The 22,228-nt window shown below is 43.2% G+C and overlaps 1 protein-coding gene across 1 annotated transcript in view; it reads left to right on the forward strand.

Moving 5' to 3' along the window:
* The window catches only part of opn5 (opsin 5), a 46,627-nt gene that overhangs the window by 20,623 nt on the left and 3,776 nt on the right, over nt 1-22,228 (forward strand). The window contains exons 3-5 of the mRNA XM_084560209.1: nt 17,561-17,731; nt 19,087-19,421; nt 19,585-19,826. Coding sequence (XP_084416335.1) covers nt 17,561-17,731; nt 19,087-19,421; nt 19,585-19,826 — 748 coding nt within the window. The remainder of the gene's footprint in view (nt 1-17,560; nt 17,732-19,086; nt 19,422-19,584; nt 19,827-22,228) is intronic.

The raw sequence follows: 22,228 nt of genomic DNA on the forward strand, positions 1-22,228 counted from the left end.
CAATCAATTGCTGCAGCCTCCCAGTGACGGCGACAAGAAGTGGCTGAGGTTTTACTCACTGAGCAGGGTTTTCCCTCGTCCCTGTTTTATGGAAAATGTTTTGACAGTGATAGCAGTCATGTAGACGATCAGAGTCAGTATTCTCAGTACGCTGTGGATGTTGACCAACGGTGCTTTCTCACCTATTTTCCATTCCGATTCAGGAAGTAATTGACACAATATTGTTGCAGTTTTGCATTTGACAATCGAGACAAAGCAATTGAGGCAAAGTTCTAACGTACCCTCAACACTGCAGAGAGTTTTGTGATCGGTCATAATTTTGTGGCAAGCATGGGATTTCAGGAAATCAGGAACTAATCAAATTGAAAATGAAGCATCGAAGGTTCCGGGTTTGAATCCATGAGCTGCCTTTCTGTGTGGAGTTTGCATGTTCTCCCTGTGTCTGCGTGGGTTCTCTCTCGGTTCTCCAGCTTCCTCCCACCATCCAGAGACATGCTCGTCATTGGTTATTCTAAAATTGAGTGTCAATGGTTGTCTGTCTGTCTGTGTTAGCCCTGCGATAGACTGGCGACCTGTCCAGGGTGTACCCCACCTCTCGCCTGATGCTACAGCACCCTTCACCCCCCGCGACCTTTCACAGGACAAGCGGTTACAGAAGATGAATGAATAACACTAGCCATAACTTGCTATTCACTCACGTAACTGTTTGCAGACAGTTTTGACCAGAGCTGCTTTTTATTATTTCAAGCAATCTGCAACATGCAGTCCTCTGCAAAGTAAAGTGCCCTTCGGTGATTGTCTATCCTCCCAAAGCTTGTTTTGTAGACTGGAGGATAGTTAGCTGCAAGGACAAAATTGCCTCGCGTTATAAACGAAAAAAAAAAAATTTTCTGCTGCAATATGCCGGAGCAAAGATGAGTGAAAAATAATAAAGTGGAGGACATTTGAATAGACTGCTTACAGATGTGCTCTGAGCTGTCACATTTCAGCCCGTCCTCGTCTTGAAAGCTCCTTGAATGAAATTGCTTTCCCGTTAGCATTTATCTTTATTTAGTGAACAGATTTTGAGAAAAAAAAAAAGTTGAAATGTAGCAGGGCTGAGATTTATGTATTTATTTTTTTTGATGTTGTGTTCCCGCTTAAGAAAATGTAGTAGGAGGATAAAGTAAGTCTGCTTTCCCTGGTTCTCGGGTCGCCTCAGAGTGACCCCTGCAGCAGAGGTAGCTATGGCAGGGACAAACTGTGAGATATATGGGCAATGAGAGAGAGAGGAAGGAGGGAGAGAGAAAGGAAGGCAAATAAAAAGAGGATTTACAAAATTACTTTCCCCTAGCTGTCTGTAGCGATGCAATAAAATGTGTTTTTAAACATTCCTTTACCTTTGCAGCCTTTTTTCCAGACTTTTTCCTTTTTTTTTTTTTTTTATTGTTTATTGATCCCTCATGGGGAAATTCTTTCTCTGCATTTAACCCATTGATTCCCTCACACCGCGTTCTATAGCGTAAAATGCTGTCTGGGAATCAAACCCTTCCATGTGACAGGCAGAGATACTGTCCACTACATGTTCTGGCCTCTGTGCCAACCAGTGATATTGATCGAGCATCTGTTAGTGCTTTCTTTTCTTGCCTTCCATCAATATCCCATCTTCAGTCACGGATCACTTGTTTATTTGCTCTCCATTGCTCTCCAGCCATGCGTACCGCACATCAAAACAGCTCGGGATCAAGTCTTATTTAACATGGCCTAATCTGCTCCCGGGCTTATTTTCATACGTGCGCTTCCAAGAACTTTAATCGGGCGTAATTCAGATAACTGATCGAATCATTTTCTTTCAAGAAAAAAATATGTTTCCAGTTTATTTAGTTTGAGGACTTATGTACACATTATACAGTTAAATATTGAAACAATGCCACAGTGAATGTGTGCAGTAATCAAGCTTTTTTTTTTGACCAGGCAGTTTATGATTCACTTTTGACCTCAGAAGAATCTCTGACATTTAGATTTTTATTCTAGATTTAGTCTTCTTTAATCACCAGACATCAGCAGACGTGGTGCATAGATTAACACCTTTTCTCTGTTAGAAGGTCGATGGAAGGTGAGGACAGATATCCTCACCTGTGGTGAAAACGAGGGAGGAGGATCACCTTCACCACCACAGAAAGTACTAGTTATAGCTTGAAAGATGTAAGCAATATACAGTGGAGTGGTTATTCAGTATAGTAGTTTTATTGTAGTGGTGCCAGTGTAAGATAAGGGGTTGCGTTAACCGAATATTTTTTTAAAACGGTGACGGAAAAATCTGAAGGCAATCTGTCACTTTGACAGGTTGCAATTCACACCCCAGACCACTTGGTGGCGAGTGAGCATATTAAATGGCTCTTGTCTCTCTTGATTAGTAGTGTAAGAGTCAATTAAGTTTCTTTTCTCTGTCGGCTGAGTGAGTGGCTGCTGACTCTCGGTTAAGCAGGGATCCACGAGTCAGCGGTTATGAGTCGGTTAAGTTTCGTTTCTCTGCGTATTGTGCGTAGGTGAGTGAGTGTCTGAGTGCCTTAGTTTGCTAATGGTCAAGTCGGGTAGTACGTTTTGTTTCTCTGCTGAGTGAGATGTAAAATGTTTGAATGACACAGTTTATTGATTATATATCAATCAAACGTGGTAGGAATCAACTGAGCCGGTTAAATAGACGTCTAGATTCATGATTCTTGAGTCGTCTTTGATGGCCGGTTATATGAGCCGGATCTTTTTTTCCACCGCTACTTAATATTAATTAAAAAGTGAATGAAAATTAAATGCTTTTGAATATGTCATTATTATCATTTAAAAACATTAAAGTGATGGGTAAAAATAGATTATGATGGGATTTTTATGACCCTGTCAGTCAAAATGACGTACAATGGAAAAAGTCTAGCGCAACCTCTGAAACAGATATATCTTGCCAGTCCTTGCCTTGAGATGGGATTTATTTTATTTATTTTTAACCACTCTGTTGGTAACTCATTTTATCTGGGGATTAATCAAATGGAGGATCGAAAGGGGAAGATTTGCATCTGACTCATTTAAACTTAGACATGCTGCCAATATGTATTCTATTGGTGGGATATCTGAGTTTTTCGGAAATATTGATTGTCATCGCAAAAGTGCATCCAGATGCTGCTGCGTTTTCTTTGTCTCGTTTTGTCTTTTTTGAGTCACCAGCCACTCCTTCCCCTCCTCAAGACCGATGCTTACTGAGGCACTCACATGAAGGCAGCGTGGACTACTCAGATGACGTCATGCGATATTGCACATGTACTGTGCTCCTCTTGTCCCTCACTTGCTCATAGACTGACTATGGTTTCAATCAGTGGAGTAACAAAAGTGTGTTTATCACAAAAAAAAAGGTCTTTATCGTTCGCAATAAAGAGCGAGTCAATAAATACGATTCGTTCGCAAACGTCACAACTCTAAAATATATTACTATGGCAAAATGTTTGAAGAAAAGATAAAAATTGAATGGAAAAAAGTTAAGGTTATCTTTTGGTATGTTTTTTTTGTATCATAACAAAATATTGGTGAAATGAACGAGTTTCGCGACAGATAATGCGTTATTTAGAGGCTGCGTTTCGGTGCCCCTGTCACTCCCACTATATGGATATATGCTGATCTAATTATCTCCCGAATGAATACGAATTACACAAAAGTTATATGGTTGAGTAAACAATCATATTTTATGTCAGAAATGAGGTCCAGGTTGTAAAAAACAGTAGTTCCCCTTGAAAACGTCAGTATCTATTTCCCAAACTGCTAAATTTATGATGTCTGCATTGTTAGATATCATTTAGTCCAACAGCCTCATCAGTAGGCCTATGTTATTTTCAATTTGAATAAAGAATATTGTGGATTTGTTGGCAAGCACTCAATTTTATTACAGTATCTATCATTTGTTCATCTGATGTGTATTTGTGCATAGTCTCTTTTTCGGGTGCACGCTTGCTTGTGTGTGCAGGTGTGAATCTAACAGAACGCACGGTTAATGCGTGGTATGTTTACACGCAATGACAATGAAGACGTTCATTCATTTGTCAGGCCGTTGTTTTTTCAGAACCTGCTGTGGCTCATGTGTTCATAAGCCAGAGAGGTCAACCATGTAAGTAAATAAGCAGTCACTTGAGATACTGTTACAGCTAAACCTGGTTACACTCAGTGTACTTGTGAAGACCGTGTTGTTTCATTAGGCCCCATTTAGCCTCTGAATGTCAGCGTTCCAGTGAGGTCAACATTACCGTTAGCAGCTTAAATAATCATCTTGTTCTCTCAGCTCCTTCCTATATGTTGTGAGTGCAGCTGTGGAAACCGCAAGACGCTGAGGACCAAAGACCCTTCAAAGATCGAGGTCAAATAATTCCACACATTAAATTATACCACTGTCAGGGACATTTTAAAATCCAACCAAAGCAGGCTCTTGGTGTCTGAAGAACTTGGACACAGCAATGCTCAGTCCTTTGAATGCACTTTTTCACTTAGGTTGTGTCCAGGCTGTTGGCCATGTCGGATTCATTTTATTTATTTATTTTTTTCTCTCATGCTGTGTATGACTCATATCTACTTTGTTTCATAAAAGTGTGAAGAGCGTTCTGAGGGCGCTTTCACACCTTTGTTGTTGTTCTGAAACCGGAAGCGTTTCCCTGAGGTCGGTTAGTTTGGGCAGGTGTGAACATAGTAGTCGCACTCTGTCCCGTTCCCAATGAAGTATATATACACCGATCAGCCACAAAATTAAAACCACTGACAGGAGAAGTGAATGACATTCAAACCATCTTGTGACAATTCAGTGTTCTGCTGGGAAACTTTTGGACCTGGCATTCATTCATTGGTGTAGATGTTACTTAGACATGTAGCACCCACCTAGACCAGAACTGGCACCCCCACCCCATAGCAATGACACTGCTTGATGGCAGCAGCCATCCCCAGCAGGATGCAGCCACAGAAACGCTTTAGGAACAACATGCAGAACAGCACAAGGTGTTGACCTGGCCTCCAAATTCACTAGATCCCAAACTGATCAAGTATCTGTGGGATGGTCCACAGGGGCCCCTCCCCTCAAAGGCCCCCCACTAACAACATTCTGTTCCCAGACACCACAGGACACCCTCAAAAGGCCCATGTCCATTCTCCGATGAGTCACAACTGTCGTTCAGTAACATATGCCAGTGACCACCCTCGCTGCTGATGCTCAGTTTATCTCGATTGCTTTGTCTAGGTTGCCCCGTGAACACGAAGCAAACCAAACCAAGGTGTGAAAGCATCCTGAAAATGTTGGGCCACTTCCATATGTGGCCTCAGTCCAGTTCCAGTTTGTCCGTCTGACGAGTCAAGCTGGATTTTCTGCTTGTTGTTACTGCTGTCTAGATTGACATTTGTCACAATTCCATGGCGCGAATCAGACATCCTGAAATTTTGGATGAAACATTAGGATCTTGGCTCAGAGCCTGAATCCACACACACACACACACACACACACACACACACACACACACACACACACACACACACACACACACACACACACCGGGTAGGCTCGGATACACAAATTCCCCGGCTTCGTCTGCACATCAGTCTATAAATAAAACCATAAACGCTGACCTCAGTGTTGTCTACATCTGCTAGTGACATGTCGTTACATACCCAGGCCAGTGTAGGACGGTGGTCAGTTTACACTGGACTACAATATAGGCCACATTAACGAGAAAAAAAAAAAAATGTGAACAGCCAAAAAGACAAAAAATAAAAAAAAAAGGAAAGGAACATGGGATCCGAGCAATAAATCTGAACTGAGCACGAGTAAGCATTCTATTGGTTAAATGCCACAGACCATCAATGGGTTTATTATTTGACGAGTTCTGACCTGCTCTGAGTTCTGGCATTAGCACACATCAGCATGGGATGCTGAGATGCTGACCTGTACATGGCCCTGCTCCATGCAGACACAAACTTGAGTCAACAAAGACCATGTGTGCCCTGAAAGTGAACAAAGCGGTGTTATCATACCCATGTGTTTCTCCTGCAGCTACTTACCCAGTAGTCCCGACTCACAATACATGTTTTTAAACCAGTCTGCTCTCCTCTCATGCCTTGTGATGGCTACGCTGAGGATAACTGAGAGGTTTTATCCCAAAAAAAGGGTCTTTCCACCACTAGTTGTGGAACGGACTAAAAGTCTTTCGTGCACTAATGACCTATGTACCTGTGCATATGCCGGGATGGTATATCACTCATACAGTTTGGCAGCTACTGCACTGATTTGTACTGCTAATGTACAAGCGCACATGTGCGATGCAGATGTCCACACTTCCACCAATAATACTATCATGTGTATTCAATCTGATCTGTTTGATGTCTTTGCTTGCTACTTATTTATTTTAGCCATAATACGGAGATGAGGGATTACTGGCGAGTGTTGCGGTTCACACACTCGCGCTCACGTATTCACTCACCAGCGCCAAGCACTAGGGACTACTTGGGTTTCAGTGTCTTGCTCAGGGACACATTTGGTCCATGTACCAGGGATTGAACCTCTAACCCTGCCGCAGATCTAAGAGCATCTGACGTCTGAAAACATCGTATAGTAGTTTCTTCATAGCTACGATCAGTTTCGATGCTGTGGTTTTGAAGGGCTTTAAACCTGAACCTGAACTGAACCTTAGATTTAGATAAACTTTATTGATACACAAGGGAAACTGCTTGGTCACAGTAGCTTAGTTGCACGTAGAACAACGCTCTTCAGAACCACAAGTAAAAGAAAGATAAAAAAAAATGTACAGAATTATCATATGACCAAATGTACAAGACACAGAGATGGAACAATATATATTATATACATAGGAATGATAGTAAGGTGCAATAGTGTCCATTAACGTGAATATCATGGAGTTATGTGTTACGGAAAGGTGAGCTGCTGTACAGCTGGACTGAGATTTAGATTTGACTTGGCTAAGATAGTTAGGCTTAAGAACAGGTAGGCGGTTCTCCTTAACATTGCATAGCTTGAAATAACACAGCGAAAGCACAAAATGTCTCCTGTAGTACAAGGACGCAACTTGGCACGTCTTACTCGTATGTTAGATAATACCGGGCAGCGCTGGAGTGCAGAGTTTGAAGTCTCACGGTAACAGAGTGAATAATTTCACGCGTGGTTGCCAGGTAAGTGGAGGGAGGAATGTAAAGAACAACCGAGGCGGCGTGCAAAAAAAACCTCCCTGGCTATGTAGTACGTACTGTATGTAAGCCTACTGGTTCAGTTCAGGATGTGGGCTGTGGAAACATTCCTTCACAATAACGGAACCAGGGTGGAAAAGAAAAGCAACAAGCCTTCCACTTCTTTCTTTGCCTCTCTTGGATCTATTCCCATCAGACCCAGCCATTTGAATCAATCAATAACAAGGTCATCTGGTGTATTTTCCCGTAACTACTGTATGTCTCTGATAAATACACAGCACATGTATTCTTCCGAAGGGCTTTGCAACCATTTTGATTCCTATTCTGAAACTCTGTATTCAAAACCAGTTAGCAACAGAAGCATCATACTGATTCAACAAGAAGTAAGCAGTGGATTTGATGCTGACACAAAAACAGGGCAGCATCACGTGAAGACACCTTCACAAACTGGACAATGCTTTTATGGTTTAGATAAGACCGCCAGCCTTCAACCCTCTATAAACAGTAGAGTAAGACTTTTGAGTTAAAGTTAAAAATTTTGATCTCAGACAAATTCGTAAGTGTTCAAAGACCTAGGAACAAGTGATCTGGGTGCAGAATTCCATTTAAAAGCATTTGGAAGGCAGCGAAGGCCAACGGAAGATGAATAAGAGTCTGGCTTGCAGAGGTGCTTGGGGCCTACAAAACAATATGGGCCTTGATGAGGGTGTCCTGTGGTGTCTGGCAACAGAATGTTGTTAGTGGGGGCCTTTGGGGCCTATGGATTGAGGAGAGGGGCCTCTGTGGATCATCCCACAGGTAGTTGATCAGTTTGGGATCTAGTGAATTTGGAGGCCAGGTCAACACCTTGTGCTGTTTTCATGTTTTTTTTTTTTAGTTGTTCCATGCAGAGGTGACTAATGGCGCCCAAATAGATGAGTTTCTTCGTGAGTACGTCTGGCATAATACTAGTGAAGACGGAGCTGCAGTCAACGAAGAGCATCCATGCATATGTCCCAGATGCTCTACACTTAGAGTGCGTGGCGTCCTTGGTGGACCTGTTTTCCTTGTATGCAAATTGGTGGTTATCAAAGATGGGATAGAGGCAGCTTTGATATGCTTCAGTAATAGTCTCTCAGTTTTTGGTTGGTTTTCATTTGGTTTTTGAATTTTCTTGGCACTTCTGTTGCATTCGTTTCTTTGCTTGGACTTTGGTTGAACTGTTAGTATTATCCTGCCTTATCGCTGGAATGCCTTTTGTTCTCTTGCTTCCTATTCCCGCTTTCTCCTGTGTCTGCATTTGGGTCCTACCCTCCTTGCTACACCTGTAAAGATTTCATTCCTCCTCTTGTGGCATTGTTCATTTGAATGTAAAACTGGGCCATATAATCACCTTATAATGAGCCCCTTCCATACAGGTGTAGAATGTCAATGGCAGGGTACACAGGGTATTTTTGCACCAGCAGTGTATGGTGGTCATCTGATTATCATAGTGAGGCTACTCGCATCAAAGAACCTTTCTGTTTATAGACCACTGTATTATCAAGGCAATTTACTGTACATTTGCCTCCTTGATCCCTGAATACTACAACAGCAGCAATTACAGGACCTGGTTGCTCTGCCCTGGATGTTACGAAACGTATTCCCAGAGGCTAACAGAGAGAAGACTCCATGGTTGGGATGGGTGGGGTCTTGGATGACGCTGTGGGCTCAGGACAGAAAGGATTTTTTTTTTGCCTTGAATGGGAGGAAGTGAGGTGCCGATGATATTTTTTCCTGTCCTGGCCACTCTTTGCGCCAACTTCTCGTCAAAGACGCTACAGCTGCCAAAGCGGTGAGGATGGGAAGGTGGAGATGTGCTGTGCTTGCTTTACTAGTGATGTGGTGTTGAGAGAGCAAGTCAGTCTGTATTACCAGGAACTTGGAGCTTTTGACAGATTCCACAGCTTTCTTGTTGACGGAAAGTTGTGGTGGCTGGTTCATCCTGAAGTCGATGATGAGCTCCTTTGTCTTTTCAACGTTCAGAATTAAGTTACTGATATTGTGCCAGTACCTGGCTGTTCACCCTGATGACCCACAACCATGGGCACACGTTGCCACGGTTAATATCGACTCTCTGTTTTCCAGTGACTGGTCTGGTGCTGAGATGATGGCCATTAAGGGCTGTAGGCTGGAACATCTCTTAAGGTCTATTTAGGTCTTTCCTCTCTCTCTGTAGTTTGTGACAAAAATGTCCTATCTAGCTTAAGACACTGTGCTTGTGTTATATAATTTTGCATCAGTGACGAAGCCTTTTTTTTGGGCTCATTTGGTTGACCTCAGCGCTGCTAGAAACCTTCCAAATCCCCGGCTCAGTTCCCTTTCTGCCTTGCGTAGCCCCCGGTGAGTTCAGTCTTATGTACCGTTCATTTATTCGCAATTCTTCCAGTCATTATCCGAAGGCGCTGTTGAAAAAGTGGTGGCATCCTAAATTGCTCTTCCTGCTGCAACATAATAGTGGGCTTGTTCTCTTCAAACTACTGTGACCACTGCTGCAACTGCGGTTCTCTGAGTACTGCTGCTGCAACATGTTGGAGCCTGAACCCTCATACTGATAGTTTGAGACCAACTACTCAGCTTATCACAGAGTTAAGTAAGTGGAACTCACAACTTTTTCGTTTTCTTTTACTGAAAATTGTTTTTGGAATTGGACACATTTTCTAATGCAACAGTTGAATACTACATATTGTTAATAAGATGCTCTAAGCATTCTCCCAAAAAATTATAAAAAAATGGCATGTGCAACATGGTCATTAAATTAAATGGACTACGGATGCCAACAGTGTAATTTTAGCCATACAACTGCCCAAGGTCTCTCTGCTTGTCTCTCTTCTAGAGAGCCATCTTGTCTGAAAGAAAAATACTTTATTGGAATTGCCACTGGACAAAAGCAACCTGTGACTTTGTAGTTACAACACATTCATTGTAAGCTGCACGTGGTAAGGTTTTCGACTGACCTGTAGAATTTGTGCAGGGAAGTCACGCATTCTAGCTGCAGGAAGAAGAACTCAAACAATGTAACGTGTGTTAACACATTATTCATGTCCAGTTAGTAAGGTGTCTGCAATGACAGCAGGGTGGTGCAGTAGTTAGCACTGGCTGAGGCCTTTCTCTGGGTGTCTCATATCCGCTTGTCCTATGAAGTGTCGCGGGGGGCTGGAGCCTATCCCAGCTGTCACTGGACAAAAGGCGGGGTACACCCTGGACCAATTAACCTAACAAGCATGTCTTTGGATGGTGGGAGGAACCCGGAGCACCGGGAGAGAACCCACGCAGACACAGGGAGAACATGGAAACTCTGCCAAACTCACAGAAAGGTTCTAGTCGGCCCATGGATTCAAACCCGGAACCTTCTTGCTGTGAGGCATCAGTGCTAACCACCACACCACCCTCTCGGGGTGTCTCTGGCCTCGTCCACACGTCCGAAAACGGTCTTTTCCCTCTCTGTTTTCGAGGGCATTGTTTCAAGAAATATCCGCGTCCACACAGGTCCGTTTCAGCACGACCGAAAACGCTACTTCATATTCCAGGCCTATAGGTGGCGCTGTTTCAGTTTCAGAAATTCACCAAAAACGGAGAGGAAGAGGCGGAGCATGCGCACAAATCTTGAGCGCTGTTTACAAATCGCCTTTTTTGCTCAGCGTGGTGGCACAGGAGCGTGATATTTTGCCCTAGTAACCCTAATAGGCTCAACATCGTCTCCAGCATGAAAACTAGCATGTAGTCCGCCATTGTTGTTGATGTTGTTATGAGACGTCTCGCGGGATGTGGAAGGCTGCTCGAGAGTGTGGCGATGACGTCATCGTTTTCCCCGTTTTCGCCGTCCACATAGAAACGCAAGAGCTGCGTTTGCGAATTTCTCCACCCTGGGACCCGTTTTCAGAAAAGTGCGTTTTAGGGCTATGCGTTTACAGGATACGTGTGGATGATCGGCCAAAACGATGAAAAATTTATGCGTTTCAGCGTTTTTGCGTTTCCGTGTGGACGGGCCCTCTGTTGGGTTAATTGTGATTCTAAATTGGCCATAGCTGTGAATATGTCTATGAAGAAAGGCAACTTGACTTGTAGTTTCCGTGGAGTTGGGGTTAGATGTCTGATTAAACACAGTGATGGGCTGGGAACCTGTCCATGGTGTACCCTATGGCGTACCCACCCAATTCCAGCTATGATAGTCTCCAGTCCCTCATGACCCTTTGCAGAATAAAGCTTGGTTACGTAATAGACCACATGAGTACCCTACGCATTTGTAAGCATTAATACTTGAGCGCTTGTGTGTCGGCATTGTTCTGCAGTGGAGTAGGAGCTTTTGCTGAAATCACTGCAACACAGAAAAGAGAGAAGACGTCTCAACAGATGGTGTGTAGGAGGCAGAAAGAGGGTGAATTTTCTGAACCTTGTCGAGTCACTGAGAGACATGGATGGGGGAAAATATTTAAGACCAACTTACTTTTCTGAGGAGGTCCCTTATCAGGCTACAGGGCAAAAAACACTTTTCATTTTAAATTTCATATTTTCTGTTAATGATTTAGTGACCTCAGGTTCTTAAGGTTAACGTGCCTTCTCCAGCACCGCGAGTGATACTCCTTGGATTACTCCTCTTGTGTTAAACTTACAGTATGCTGAACATAATCTGACTGAGTGATATCTCTGCTATATATCTCTCTCTATATTCAGAGTTTTCACAGATATATTGGGCAGGTGAACACGGAAAGGGGAAATGAAGTGTTCAATCAAATAAACAGCATTTGATAAACGTAGTTCCGCTCTTCTAGTCAACAATATATAACACTCACAACAAATATAAGCATATAAAGAGAAAAAAATAATACGGCTGTTATATCTTTTTTTAATATGGGCGCTGCCATTTTGCTTTCACAGCAAAATTGCTTTCAAACCCCCTGTCTTCTCTGGCTAAGATTTAGACGTTGTTGTCTTCAAAGGAGTGTCCTTCGTCCTTCAGGTGTAGGTGGACCGCTGAATCGTTTCATGATGATTCAGGAAACCAAAATTCACCACTTTGTGATGGGTTTTACCCACAGAGTTTCCTATTTAAACCTCAAACTTCCCACCAGTCCCCTAGAACTGAAGAAGCTACTCGGATGAGTGGTGAAACGTCTTCTCAAAAAAACTCCAGTTGCCTTTTTTTTTTAAACGCCTTTTGGATACTTTTGGCAATATGGAGTAGCTTGATTAACTGGGGATGGACGTCCCATCCCGTCGAGAACACTGAGTCCAACAAACATTGCTGCCACTTTACGGATTGCGCTGGAGGCAGAGAATGAAATAAACCAGCACGAAAGAAAGCTTTCGTTCAAAACATCTTCTGACAATTATGTTAAAGCATTAGCCTGAAGGCAGTGGCTTTGCCTATGACATGCATGACCTGTTACATGTAGTCCCGATCAGCCTGTGACATGCATGGCAGGTCAAATGTAATTAAAAGGCTTTGACTTTTACGCATAAGTGAATAGATGTTAGTGATGTCCCTCAGGAAAGAAATTATGCTTCATATATTCACTGTGATTAACTTTAATTTACTTTGAAGTAAATTTAAGTTAATCAGAAGTACTGTATTTGTATTGTACCTACTTATACTGTTCTTATATATCAGTGCCTGCAGGCAGTGATGCTTTTGCGTTTCATGGCATTCGTGTGATTCTTGCATGTACGTTACAGAGACGTTGACAGATTTGACAGTTAATGGAGCTACCAGGATAATCAACTCTGGTTAAAGGTTTGACTCCTGTAATTAAAATGTGCACGTTTAAAAAAAAATAACCAACTGTAAATGTGAACTGTACGTAGACTGTATGTTAGAGTTCGAAAACCAACGACAAAAGTACGTCCTCAGTCACAAAAACTACTTAAATAAAATGAATGGAACAGTAGTGACATGTTTTAAAGCTTGCATAATACTTGATGTCATCCTTAGTACCATAATCCCCACTAATCCTCCTCTCTCATTAAGCTGTTTTGTGAGCCTTACAAGGACATGCTGTGCTCTTCCTAATAACTGCGACAATGATAGATAATAGTAGATACAAACCAGTGGCTGTGATATGTCGTGTCCGATTTTTGCCGTTTCTTTTGAAAATAAATAAAGGAAACAGTGATAGCTGTACTGTAATTGTAAAACTTAGCTGACGGTAACAGGATCTTGTCCATAAGCCCACAGCAACAATTCAGAAGCGGATCAAGAAAGGCCAAATACATTAACGTTATGAATATTCTCCATTATTGAAATGAGTTTTTGCCCCATAGGAACTGCAGATTAGGAGGGCATTCAGCTGGTCCATGGCAAGTCGCCTTGACATCTGCTGAAGAGATTACGTCACAGATTACGTCACATCACAGCGGCTTCTTCAGTTCTCAAAGACTAGTGGGTTGCTGGGTGCCCAGTCTTCTCGAATTGAAGAAGCTACTTGGATGAGTGGCAAAAGGTCTTCAAGAGTCCGGTTGCCCTTCTTTTGGTGTCTTTGGCCTGTACCACTGTGACATCAGGCCAGCATGTATTGTTGTGCTACACTATGTGAGCCTTTGTGATGCTTTGTAGGGGACTTCCTCGTTGTGGCGTTATCACTTTACCTCCACCCAGCCCGTCAACAAAACATTCATTCATTCATTCATCGTCTGTAACCGCTTGTCATGTGAAGGGTCGCTGGGGGGCTGGAGCCTGTCCCAGCTGTCATTGGCGAGAGGAGGGGTACACACTGTGCAGACCTACGGCCAATTTAGAATCACCAGTGAACCTAACTAGCATGTCTTTGGACGGTGGGAGGAAGCTGGAGAACCTGGAGAGAACCCACGCAGACACAGGGAGAACATGCAAACTCCACACAGAAAGGCCCAGTCGATCCATGGACATGAACCCGGAACCTTCTTGCTGTGAGGCATCAGTGCTAACCACCACTCCACTGTTCCTCCCGTCAACGCAACAAACCAAACCTAATTTTTTTTTACTCACATTGGCACCTGCGACGAATACCAAGTACCAAATCTGTGTATTTGCTGTTTACATATTAGCCCTTTCCACACAAGCTGGGAGACAAACAAGAGTCACGGCTGCCAAGAGCAGGCTACCCAATCCGGAGGGAAAACAAAACAAACGCCTGACTTGCGTGGCTGGACATCCTTTCCACGACTCGTAATGCAGAAATGTCGTTAAGTCTCCGAACATGTGAGCAGCCATGCGCGAGTGTGTGTACATCCCCTGCCGAGTTGTCAGCGATTCCAAGAAAGCGCTTGGCTCGCCTTGCCTGCAATCCCGCCTCAAGAGGTTCTGATGTGTATCCCTTTTTATGCCGCTTGAGGCCCTGCATGCCATGTGGCTCTTGCTCTGTCCGCTCTCCAGGAAGAGGTCCCCATCTGACAAACACCACAACCAGGAGGAATACACAGGAGCTTTGTATGTGCTCACTAACCCTTGTTGTGTGGGAGGGTATCCCCACTTTAAAGCAATGACACAAAAGACACAAATCCCTTCAAAGTACCCTGGTTACTAGAACCATAACACTAATTAACGTACATCAAAAAAAAATAAATAAAAATACCACAACAATTACTGCTATTGTTTCCGTCTTCTTAACATTTGTCTTAATGTGCTTCAGTAATGAGGAACTCACACGTTGTCATAAGAGCTGTCACATGTATTTTAGTTTTTTATCCTTTTGATCTGAAACACAAGAAAGGGCCTTTTGTCATCAGATCACAGAGTGGGATTTTTTCTTTCGGTTGCATTTCATTCAGCTCAACGTTTATGTTATCTTAACAGCATGTGGCATAAGCTTTTTAGCATCCATGCCTACTTCGGTAGTGCCATTCAAAGATTTTCCACCCTGCTTTGTACACAATATACACAGTATTGACAGTTAAGGCTGTCGAAGTTAATGGGTTAATAATGCATTTACGCAAATGCATTTAAACACCGTTCATCATTTTTAATTGCATTAAAAAAAACTCTGATTTGACCCACTCCGACGATTCGTTTGGGAGATCAAGTGATGAGGAAGCACTGCTGCGGATGACAAGCAGAAACAGGGATCCTCCAAAAAGTCCTGCCAGGTGGCTCTCTCCGTTAAAGAACAAAGCCACTCAGTGCATTCACTGTTGATGTGAACCGAGCCACTCAAGTCCCAAACACTATCAACTAGTACACCATTGATGCAGAGAACCCTCTTCCCCCTCGCCAAAGGCAGACCACGCCGGTTAGCCCACAAGCCCACAACACAGTATAACCTGTGTTTACTACACCTTTGAGGTTATTCTGTAGAAGATTCTGGACACTGGAGGAGTGCAGCTTATTTGCGTTGATCATATTTTAAATCGATTCGCAGCAAGTGTTTACTCTACACTGTATATCAGTCAAAATCTGAGGCACTTCTGAAGGTAGTGGAGCATGGCCGAGCCAAGATGTGGGACTTCAGGTACAGACTGACAAACTGGTGATGGCTAATCACCCGGACACTGTAGTGACCGTAGTGGTAGATGCAGCAATCCCGAGAGATCAGGAAGAGCAACATCAGAAAGAAGGGACACGAGAAGCTAGAGGAACTAGAAAGGATGTGGCAAACTTTAAGAGTGTCTCCAGCAGATTCCTGGAGCATTCTCGATTCTTGAAGCCCAGCAAGGGTCCTTCTGTTTGAGCCATATCCACTGGCTGCTTTTTTCAGCCACTTCAGACACTGATTTAAGTGTCTGCAACAGAGCCTGTCCATGAATTCCTAGGTCTTTCAACAGCCTGATGGTGGGAGATGCCACAAATCCTCTGCATTCCACTTCAACAGGGTCGATTTTTGCATTCCATCCTCGTTGTTGTGCATTTCTTGTGCTCATAGGCCTCTTTAACTGAATTCTCCCACTCCTAATCCTTCAGTGAAGGGGTCAAGAGTACCAGGTGTGGCCTAAAGGTGGTGGATGCAATCTCAGGTGGAAAGATTAGTTGTCCTCTTGAAAGCAAGATGAGTACGACCAACTCCCACCAAGAGTGCATTACTAGGAAGAGCTAAGATACTGTGCAGGACCCTAAAGCTCGGAGGCCTCTGGTAGAGGACCCGAGCTTGATGGAAAAAATATGTCTGGAGCGAGGTGGAATGTTATATACAGTATATATCACATACACCGATCACGCATAACATTATGACCACTGATAGGAGAAGTAAATAACATTGAACATCTTGTGACAATACAGTGTTCTGCTGGGAAACATTTGGTCCTGGCATTCATTGGTGTGGATGTTACTTAGACATGTAGCACCCACCTAGACCAGACCAGACACCCCCACCCCACAGCAATGACACTCCTTGATGGCAGCAGCCATCCCCAGCAGGATGCAGCCTGACACAGACACAAAAACGCTTTAGGAACAACTAAAACAAACAAACATGAAGAACAGCAGAAGGTGTTGACCTGGCCTCCAAATTCACTAGATCCCATACTGATCAAGTAACTATGGGATGATCCACAGGGGCCCAAAGGCTGTTGCCAGACACCACAGGACACCCTCAGAAGGCCCATGTCCATTCTCTGATGAGTCACAACTGTTTTGGAGGCGCAAGGGAGACCTACACAACATTAGGAAGGTGGTCATAATGTTATGACTTCTAATATAGGTTAAATGCTGCAAATTTCTTGATTATATTCTTGTTTTATGTTTAGGTAGCAACGTATCTTATATATCTTGGGTTGGGGTTTGATCCCTTATCAAATCTTGAACTAAGTTTGACTTAAATCATTTTTATTAATAAAAGTTAGAAAACAACAAGCCAACCTTATCCGCATTGATTTCTAAAGGAAAGATAAAAGCTAATATGAGATTCATTTGCACTGGAGGCTGACAAATCAAAGTCATTTCTGGTCAGATAATATAAAATAAAGCAGGCTTTCAGAACCCAACTCTGTAAATATATCTTATAAACCACACGCAGAAAAAAATCACATATTTCTCCGCGGGCAGATATTTACTCAGTCTGTGAGAAAGGTATCCTGCTGTATTTAATCCCAAGAATCATTTTTTTGCCTTGAATAACTTACTCAAACTGTGGACTTGAATTACCATTTCACTTGCAGTATGTATGCAAATCTTTAGCTGCACATTAGAGAACCTCTGATTATGGAGATTTGCAAACTCTAACATTATGGAGGAACATATAATGTTTGATCTGTCTAATTGGGTGGAAGAGGAACAGGAGTCGCAACTGATAGAGGCTGGATGATTCAGGTGCTTGTGTATGATGGTGAGATAATCATTTTGTTTCCTCTCTGTCCCCACTCTGCCTTACTTTTCACTCCCATCCCCACCCTCTTCTTACTCCCTTTTCGTCTCCATCTTTCCCCTTTTCTGTCCTTGCAGTGACAGGCAAGCCCTTTTTCGTTGTGTCCAGTTTCTCCCACCGCTGGTTGTTCGGCTGGGAGGGCTGTCGGTTCTATGGCTGGGCGGGCTTCTTCTTCGGTTGCGGGAGCCTCATCACGATGACCGTGGTCAGCCTGGACCGGTACCTCAAGATCTGCCATCTCCGATACGGTGCGTCAGAAACTCCCTTAGCAAGGTTTCATAACCATTTCAATTCCATGTACACAAATAAGGCCAGACCTAGCCCTGTAAAGGGTTAGGGTTAGGGTTAGAGCTAGCATTCACAATGTTTATTGTAGAAAGGTTTAGTGGGTATATACAGAGTACTCATGAAAGTTACTTTTATGGGGATAAACAAGATCACAGGGACAGACAACTGTTAGTCACAATAGTAGCTCTATTACAGGTGAGTTAGCTGCTATAATGATTGAACATAGGAGGTAGGTTGGAGAATGAAGCATTCAGGTAGGAGTGGATAATTGCAGACCATGAAGACTGGGCTCCACAGGTCAGAACCACACAACTCCAGGCCAGAGACACTCACAAGAAAATTGGGGGGAGGGGTTATTAGCTATGTAGCATGCATGGATATCAAGAGAGAAGAAATTAGAGGATAGGTGCTCAGTGTGAAAGAGGAGAACATGGAGGGCAGGTGCTATGTACATCATGGGAAGTACCCCCAGCAGCCTAGGCCTATAGCAGCCTTCAGGGTCACTTGAGGCAGCCCTAACAGTGAGCTGTATCTTAATGGAAGCCCTTAGGGTTAGGGTTAGGGTTAGGGTAGAAAGGGTGTCTGCCTCCCAAACCCTAACCCCACATCATATTCTGTGCTTCAGTTCATACTATTCTACATTACTCCATTATCACATTTTGTATTTTGCATATAACCTTTGGGAGGATCCATGGTGCTAAAATGCTAGGGTTAGGATTAAAAATGCTAAATCACTGCACAGAGAAATCCTCAGTCACAGATGGAACGACAACGCCATTGAACCAGCTACATTATACTGCATATGTCTCCTTCTGCTAATTATGTTTTTGACCAAATATGTATGAATACATTTATAATGGTTCTATACTTTCAACATCAGAAAATATAACATGTATAATGAGAGTGAGCCGTCCCCAACCACAAACTAGTTCACTGAAATTGTCAAGAAAGCAGCAGAAAGCAGGCACCCAACCTTAATCCCTTTCAGATTAATTTTCTTTAAACCTTCATCTCCTTTAAATTGCAGATTGTCAGCGCCTGACTGCAGCACACATTTTCGAGATGAGATTTGTGTGAACAGATGAGTTGCTTGAAGTAGAAAATACATGATTTACTTAACACAGCAACGGCATGCGCAAGAGAGTTTTTAAAACATTATCTAGATGCTCGCGGTTTATCTGATCTACACAATGAAGGTGAGGTCAGCGAGGTCTAGGTTGGAGTTAGACTGTCTGGAAAAGTTTAATTTCACAAATTGAATGTGTCTGTTTCACCACTTATCAATCACTCGTCTTGTTTTTCCTTTCAATCTTAGGCACATGGCTAAAACGCCACCACACCTTCCTGTGCCTGGCATTTGTATGGGTGTATGCAGCCTTCTGGGCCACCATGCCCCTGATTGGTTGGGGGAACTACGCCCCGGAGCCCTTTGGGACCTCCTGCACACTGGACTGGTGGCTGGCGCAGGCCTCCGTGTCCGGCCAGAGCTTCGTCATGGCCATCCTGTTTTTCTGTCTCGTCCTCCCCGCCGGCATCATTGTCTTCTCATACGTCATGATCATCTTCAAGGTCAAGTCCTCTGCCAAGGAGATTTCGCACTTCGACGCCCGCATCAAAAACAGCCACACCCTTGAGATAAAACTCACAAAGGTGGGTGAGACATCGGAGGGAAGGGGGCAGAGGAAAATGCGAACGATGTAAGAGGGTGCTAGAGGCGAGAAGTAGACGAACAAAGGCATTTTCAGGACTGCTCATGCACTAATCGTTTCCAAGTATTTGCTCTTAATAAAGTGTTCTGACCTCCTCCTCCTAGGTGGCAATGCTGATCTGTGCGGGCTTCTTGATAGCCTGGATTCCTTATGCAGTGGTGTCAGTGGTGTCGGCGTTCAGCGAGCCGGACACGGTGCCCATCTCCGTGTCTGTTATCCCCACCCTGCTGGCCAAGTCCTCAGCCATGTACAACCCCATCATCTACCAGCTGGTGGACCTGAAAAACTCGTGCTCATCCTGCTGTTTGAAGGTCATGAAGAAACGTAGGCATTTTAGAAAGTCAAGGTAAGGCCGGTCTACTTGGCACACATGCCTCATGCTTGCCAAAGCTCCCTCCATCGCTGCGACCTTTAAATTCATCGCGTGCTTCCTGCTCCCTCGTAGAGCATAGCGTAGTCCATCAAATCAGTGTAACCATTTTGTTTGAATGGACAGTTCCTTGATGAAATAGTCTAATTCCAATCAGTGAGTAGATTTAATTAACTGTCAGCGCCATATTGACTCATGTCACTTATCACTGCCATGACTGTGAAACTGGAACACGAAATTGACCCAGCAAAGCAGAAAACTGCTCTGAGGCCATCAGGTTCCCAGCTTGCTAATAGACGTATTGCTATTCAGCCTTAAAGGGGAACTACTGTTTTTTTACAACCTGGACCTTATTTCTAGCATAAAATATGGATGTTTTCTCACCAAAATAACTTTTGTGTCATTTGCACTCGTTTAAGAAATAATTAGATCAACGTATATCCATGTAGTGGGAGTGACTGGGGCACCGAGACGCAGCCTCTAAATAACGCATTATCTGTTGCGAAACTGTAATTTGCTACTGCTAGCTTTTTTGCAACATGGCTGAATATTTTTCCAATTCTGAGGTTGTGGACGAACCATAGCAGTAGCAAATTACAGGTAAACAAGCCGACCGTCACAGGTGCGCGCCCTGCTCAGAGATGACGTCGTCCAGGTCAGAAGACATCACCCGGGGTCTGTAGGTCAATCTACAGATCAACAGGTAACTCCAGACTCAAAGGGGAATAGCACTAGCGTATCATAACAAAATATTGGCGAAATTAACGAGTTTCGTGGCAGATAATGCATTACTTAGAGGCTGCGTCTCGGTGCCCCAGTCACTCCCACTATAAGGATTTACGTTGATCTAATTATTTCCTAAACGAGTGCAAATGACACAAAAGTTATTTACATGACCGTATTTTATGCTAGAAATAAGGCCCAGGTTGTAAAAAAAAAAAAAAAAACAGTAGTTCCCCTTTAAGGCCCTAAATGTCTTGTAAATATCTTCTCATTTTTTATTATTTTTTTTATTATTTCTATTTTCAGTATGCAAAATGTGTTTATTCAGACTACATGGATAAACCCAACTGACTGGAACTGCAAAGTCTGAGCACAACAGTCCTAGCTTTAATGCACAGGTTGCCTTCAGTTGTGCTGTGGTGAATATAATGAAGCAATTGTACATGGTCCGCCGTATGAACTGTGCCATATGACAACATACGTAAAGGTTGTGGACTAGTAGACTAGCCCAAAGCAACAACATGGATGTAAACAAAAAAAAAAAGGGAAAACTGCATACCTAGAGGGCGCCTCCTTCATTTCAATAGACAGCACTGATCAGATTGGAATCCACATTGGTTTTAAATCAGGTCCTTTGTGTAGTTTTCATGTGGGAAAAAAAAAATTCTCTTGGGGTGGTGTTCATCACATGAAATTCAGATTGTGGTAACCGAGCTGAAATCCCCACACAGGTCGATATTGTTCTTCGAGGCATGCATGTCATTGCTGTCGATATTATGAGAACAGTGGACCAAAAGTTAGAGTGTTCACCAGAAGTAGGAGAAAAAATTATCATTTACTTATGGTTGGGTGACTTATATTCACTATTTATCTAACACCATGTTAAAAGCCAGAGAGATCAAAAGTTCAGAAGTTGTCTCAAAGAAGTAATAAAACGATAAATGAATAAAACTCTGTTCCAGCTTTCAGAGACATTCATACTGTAGCTGCCTCTACGTGTCTTTTTTCAGACGTCTTGTAAAGCAATTGTTCAGCAGTAAAAGAAATTCTACTCAATTAAAGGGTCAAAGATGCAGAAGAAAAAGATGCCAGCCATGACCAGAAAAATGACCGTCCAAGGGGTAGTTGCACTGATTAGTCAAAGCCTTCAACATGTTTATTTAAAGAGGATGTTGTCTGGTTACGAACTGAAACAACGGTGATGATGGGCCGCCCCGCCTGTGCCTGCGGAGAAGTGACATTTTTCTCGACCGCTAATTGAATGCTGCGCTTCAATCTCGTTTTCAAGGACATCTGACAGCGACGGCCGTCACAGCAGGCTTAATCAAAGTCTTCTAGCTCTGCTGGAGACTCAAGTATGTCTTCCCTTCCAAAGGACAATGGACTGAAAGCAGCTTTGACCGTCTGCTGACTTCCTTCCTTTCTTTCTTTTTAATTACACTTTAAAAACAGAATCTATGTCCTGGATCAGACATATCTAAGAGCTGTTTTCATGTGTAATCCCTGGCTAGGGGCCAATCATAAAAGATAACAGTTGAAGTATATAACGCTACACTCTGAGAAATTGGACACAATGCAACACCATATAAAGGAGTGAACAGCAAACAAACCCGACACAACACAAAACGAGACCAGTTTCCAGTCCCAGTGCCATT

The sequence above is a fragment of the Chelon labrosus genome (genome assembly GCF_963514085.1).
Source record: "Chelon labrosus genome assembly, chromosome: 14".
Taxonomy (NCBI): Eukaryota; Metazoa; Chordata; class Actinopteri; order Mugiliformes; family Mugilidae; genus Chelon; species Chelon labrosus.